This window comes from Protobothrops mucrosquamatus, unplaced genomic scaffold, assembly GCF_001527695.2.
Source record: "Protobothrops mucrosquamatus isolate PMUCROS unplaced genomic scaffold, P.Mucros_1.0 scaffold21, whole genome shotgun sequence".
Lineage (NCBI taxonomy): Eukaryota > Metazoa > Chordata > Lepidosauria > Squamata > Viperidae > Protobothrops > Protobothrops mucrosquamatus.
In genome coordinates this window covers 546,073-549,593 of record NW_015386406.1, presented here as the reverse complement: position 1 = coordinate 549,593, position 3,521 = coordinate 546,073, and the positions used below count along the sequence as shown (strand labels likewise).

At 34.4% G+C, this 3,521-nt stretch overlaps 1 protein-coding gene across 1 annotated transcript in view; it reads left to right on the top strand.

Moving 5' to 3' along the window:
- AGR2 (anterior gradient 2, protein disulphide isomerase family member) overlaps window positions 1-2,708 on the top strand; it is a 9,039-nt gene extending 6,331 nt beyond the window's left edge. Inside the window, exons 6-8 of the mRNA XM_015810802.1 lie at window positions 660-723; window positions 1,048-1,131; window positions 2,096-2,708. Coding sequence (XP_015666288.1) covers window positions 660-723; window positions 1,048-1,131; window positions 2,096-2,145 — 198 coding nt within the window. The 3' untranslated portion in view covers window positions 2,146-2,708. The remainder of the gene's footprint in view (window positions 1-659; window positions 724-1,047; window positions 1,132-2,095) is intronic.
- The last annotated feature ends 813 nt before the right edge of the window (window positions 2,709-3,521 follow it).

The following is a 3,521-nucleotide window of genomic DNA, read 5'->3' as shown; positions in this document are numbered from 1 at the left end:
AGCCGTGGATCCAGGAGGACTCCCAAGTTGCGAGCCCTCTCTGAGGGGGCCAAAATTTCGCCCCCTATAGTCAGCGATGGAGTCAGCTGACTATGCCGAGGCGCCGGCAGCCACAGCCACTCGGTCTTGGAGGGGTTGAGCCTGAGTCTGTTCCTCCCCATCCAGACCCGAACGGCCTCCAGGCAACGGGCCATCACATAATTTGCCTTGATTTTCTGAGTTAAGAGTTCAGTTCATAAAGTATATTAATAAATGACAATATTATAGTTATTCATAATATGTAGTTTCAGTAATATTGTTGCTTGCATGAATACTTATAGGAAAAATATTACAAACAAAACATGATGGGAGAGTCTCAACTTTCTCCAGTTGTTACTATAAATTATATTGGCTGGAGGATTATGGTAGATGAAGTTGGTTGAAGAATATGGAGATTTATCCACAGCATCAAGTTGATCTAAACTCTTGAATATCTTGAGATTATCATTCTAACTGTGAATCTTGTGCAACATTGCAATAGTTGTACCTAGTTTTTCTCTACCAAATCTTTAACTATATTGAGGATAATTGTTGGGGTTTTTTGTTGGCATGAGAACGAGATGAGAGACTGTAGCTTAAATGATAGATAGGAATATCAATATCTTTTTTTCTAATTCTAGTATGAAACTACAGATAAACATCTTGCACCAGATGGTCAATATGTACCCAGAATTATGTTTGTAGGTGAGTCTTTAGAAGTTTAAAATATTTACTTGAAAAACTGGTATTGAGCTAATAAAAATAGTCTCAACAAATATTTATTATGCAAACAAATGTTCACTATTCAATATGAATGTGGAAAAACTAGATACAAGAATCACATGCAGGTGACATTATTTGCAAAGTCTTTTCCCTACCTGGTATCATCTGAATGTTTTGAGATCATACTCCTCAGTATACACTAATTCATAATATACGTCTAATTAGGAATCTATACTTCAGATGTTGATGGTAGGAAAAAGATGAATGGCTAGTTTTATAGACTGTTGCATCTTCCCTTGTCTCTAGATCCTACACTGACTATTAGAGCAGATATTACTGGAAGATATTCCAACCGTCTCTATGCTTATGAGCCTCAAGATATTCAACTGTGTAAGTAATTCCTCTTTCATATCCCAACTTTCAGCAGGTTTACTAAAGGAAAATCCATTTGACTTACATTATGCTATAAGCAAATATTTGAATACATCATTAGAATTCTATCACCAAAATAAAATCCCTTAATTTGGCATCATTTCATTTTATGTGCTGCAGACAACAAAAACTAATAAGGTGTACAACCTTAACCAGTAATAATTACCTTTGGAGTTAATAATATATGTGCAGAATCTGTGCATAAAATCAGTATTGGCCTTAAAATCATTATTGACTCCTGGCAACTACATAAAAAAGCCCATTCTTCACAGATTGGGTGACTGATGCAAAGTCACCTAGCTGGCTTTTGGGTGTAAGGCAGGACTATAACTGGTGTTCCCCCCCCTACAAGCCCAGCGCATTAACCACTAGATAGGTATTTGTCAACCTTGGCAACTTGAAGATTTGTGGACTTCAACTCCCAGAATTCCCCAACCAGATTTGAAGTTCATCATCTTCACTTTAGGCCACTTTAGGCCAAAGTGGTTTTCATATGTAAGATGACGCAGCTACATTATCACAAGCAATTGACCTCTGCCCTTTATCTCTAAGTAGCAGACATGAACCACCTATGGCCTTAGAAGCAGGTGGATTTTGTTTTGTTTTTTTTGCAATCTTCTAAGTCCCTTCCTTCTACTGTCTTTGAAACCTGAGAAGAAAGTTCCAAAGTTGCTCCATCCTTAAAGCTTACTGATTTCACAAGACAGTTTGTTATTATAAAAGTTATTGGGACATTTTAAAGGCATGTAGAAGTTCTGAAAACATGGTTTATAAGTAAATGCTCACGCTATTTAAATCAATTTAAGGTGTGGTTTTTTATTTTTGCAGCTTGTTTAATTCAAGCTGGTATCTATAAAATTGTTTAATAGCACATTATGTTTTGTTTCTTAAAAAATAATGACTCCAAGTTATTTATTCCTAGTGTATACAAATATGCAGAAAGCTCTGATTCTGCTAAAGACTGAATTGTGAAGAAAGAAAAGTGACCTACTCTCAGCTCTTCTGTTCCTGATAGGCCAAATATGCTTATTTTTCTTCCCAAAATGAAGGCAGTCTGTACTTTGGATTTGCATAGGATATGGTTTGCTAATATGCTACCTTTTAATACCACAACTCTGTTATAAATATTCACTTGTAATGTTATGACATTAAGTATTGATTGCTTTTATAAAATAAAATAAAGTATGCTAAATCACAATTACATCTTTACATCCATATTACATTTTTACCAAAAAAGAATCTCCCTCGTTGTTATTTTTAAAATCATCTGTAAGTTTCTTAGTCAAAAGTAATACCCAGGTAAAATATCTGAAAGAGGTGAGAATGAAAATCAGAAAATGAAGTGTATAAAATTAAAAATATCAAAGTGTATTTGGATCAATTCATGGTGTCTTCAGTCTGGGTGAGAAAAAAAAATTATGTAAGAATTTGAAGATCAATATCTATCAATGCAATGTACCAAAAATTGTGCTTTGACTGCATTTTGCAAACCACTTCTATTATGAGGAATAAACACATGAATTTAAATAACTAAACAACTAAGTGAAGTGAAACAGGTATTTTCCATTCATCTGTGAAGCCGTTGCCTCAGTGTCTCAGTCTCAATTTACCTAAAATCTTTTAAATAGTTAATGGTTGACTTGCTATTTATATTACACATTGAAATGTATAAGCAAAAACCCTGTAACTGAAGTTCGGTCATCTATTAAATATTAGCCTAATGTGTTTAAGTATTAATATTGGAAATTGCCTTCCCATAATTATGGGATCCAGGCAGAATAGCTACCTTTCAATTAATACACAAATGAATTTGTCAGTCAACTGGCAAGTCATAGTTTGCCAGAAACACAGAAGACAAAAAAATTTTTATGTACATAAAAGGTTCATATATATTTTAGCTCAGAGTGCTGCATAAATCAAATAAAATATAATAGTTTATTTAACAATTTAATGTATTATGAAATGTGATATATGTATGTAGCCTCAGAATTTGTCCCCCAGGCCTCTTTCCAGGACTCTCAATGCAACTATTTACCATGATTAGTGAATATTGGCTGTAGATTGCTGAAGATGCATGAAAAACATTACAGCCATTAGTTCTCTAGGAAAATAATAATGTAGTACCATTTCTACTACTTCTTGTGATTTTATTCACAGATATGATGAAAGAACATTGGGAACTCAAATAGGTGGGAAGGAGATTCAAACTTTGCCAGTTTTCATGGCACTTCTGGGTTGAAATCAGAAATTTATGCTCCTAAACAAATGGGAAAGGCTAGTAGGCCAGTTGTTACTAAGGCTGCTACCATTCCAAAAGAGGATAAACAACCCATGAGTATTTGTGGTTT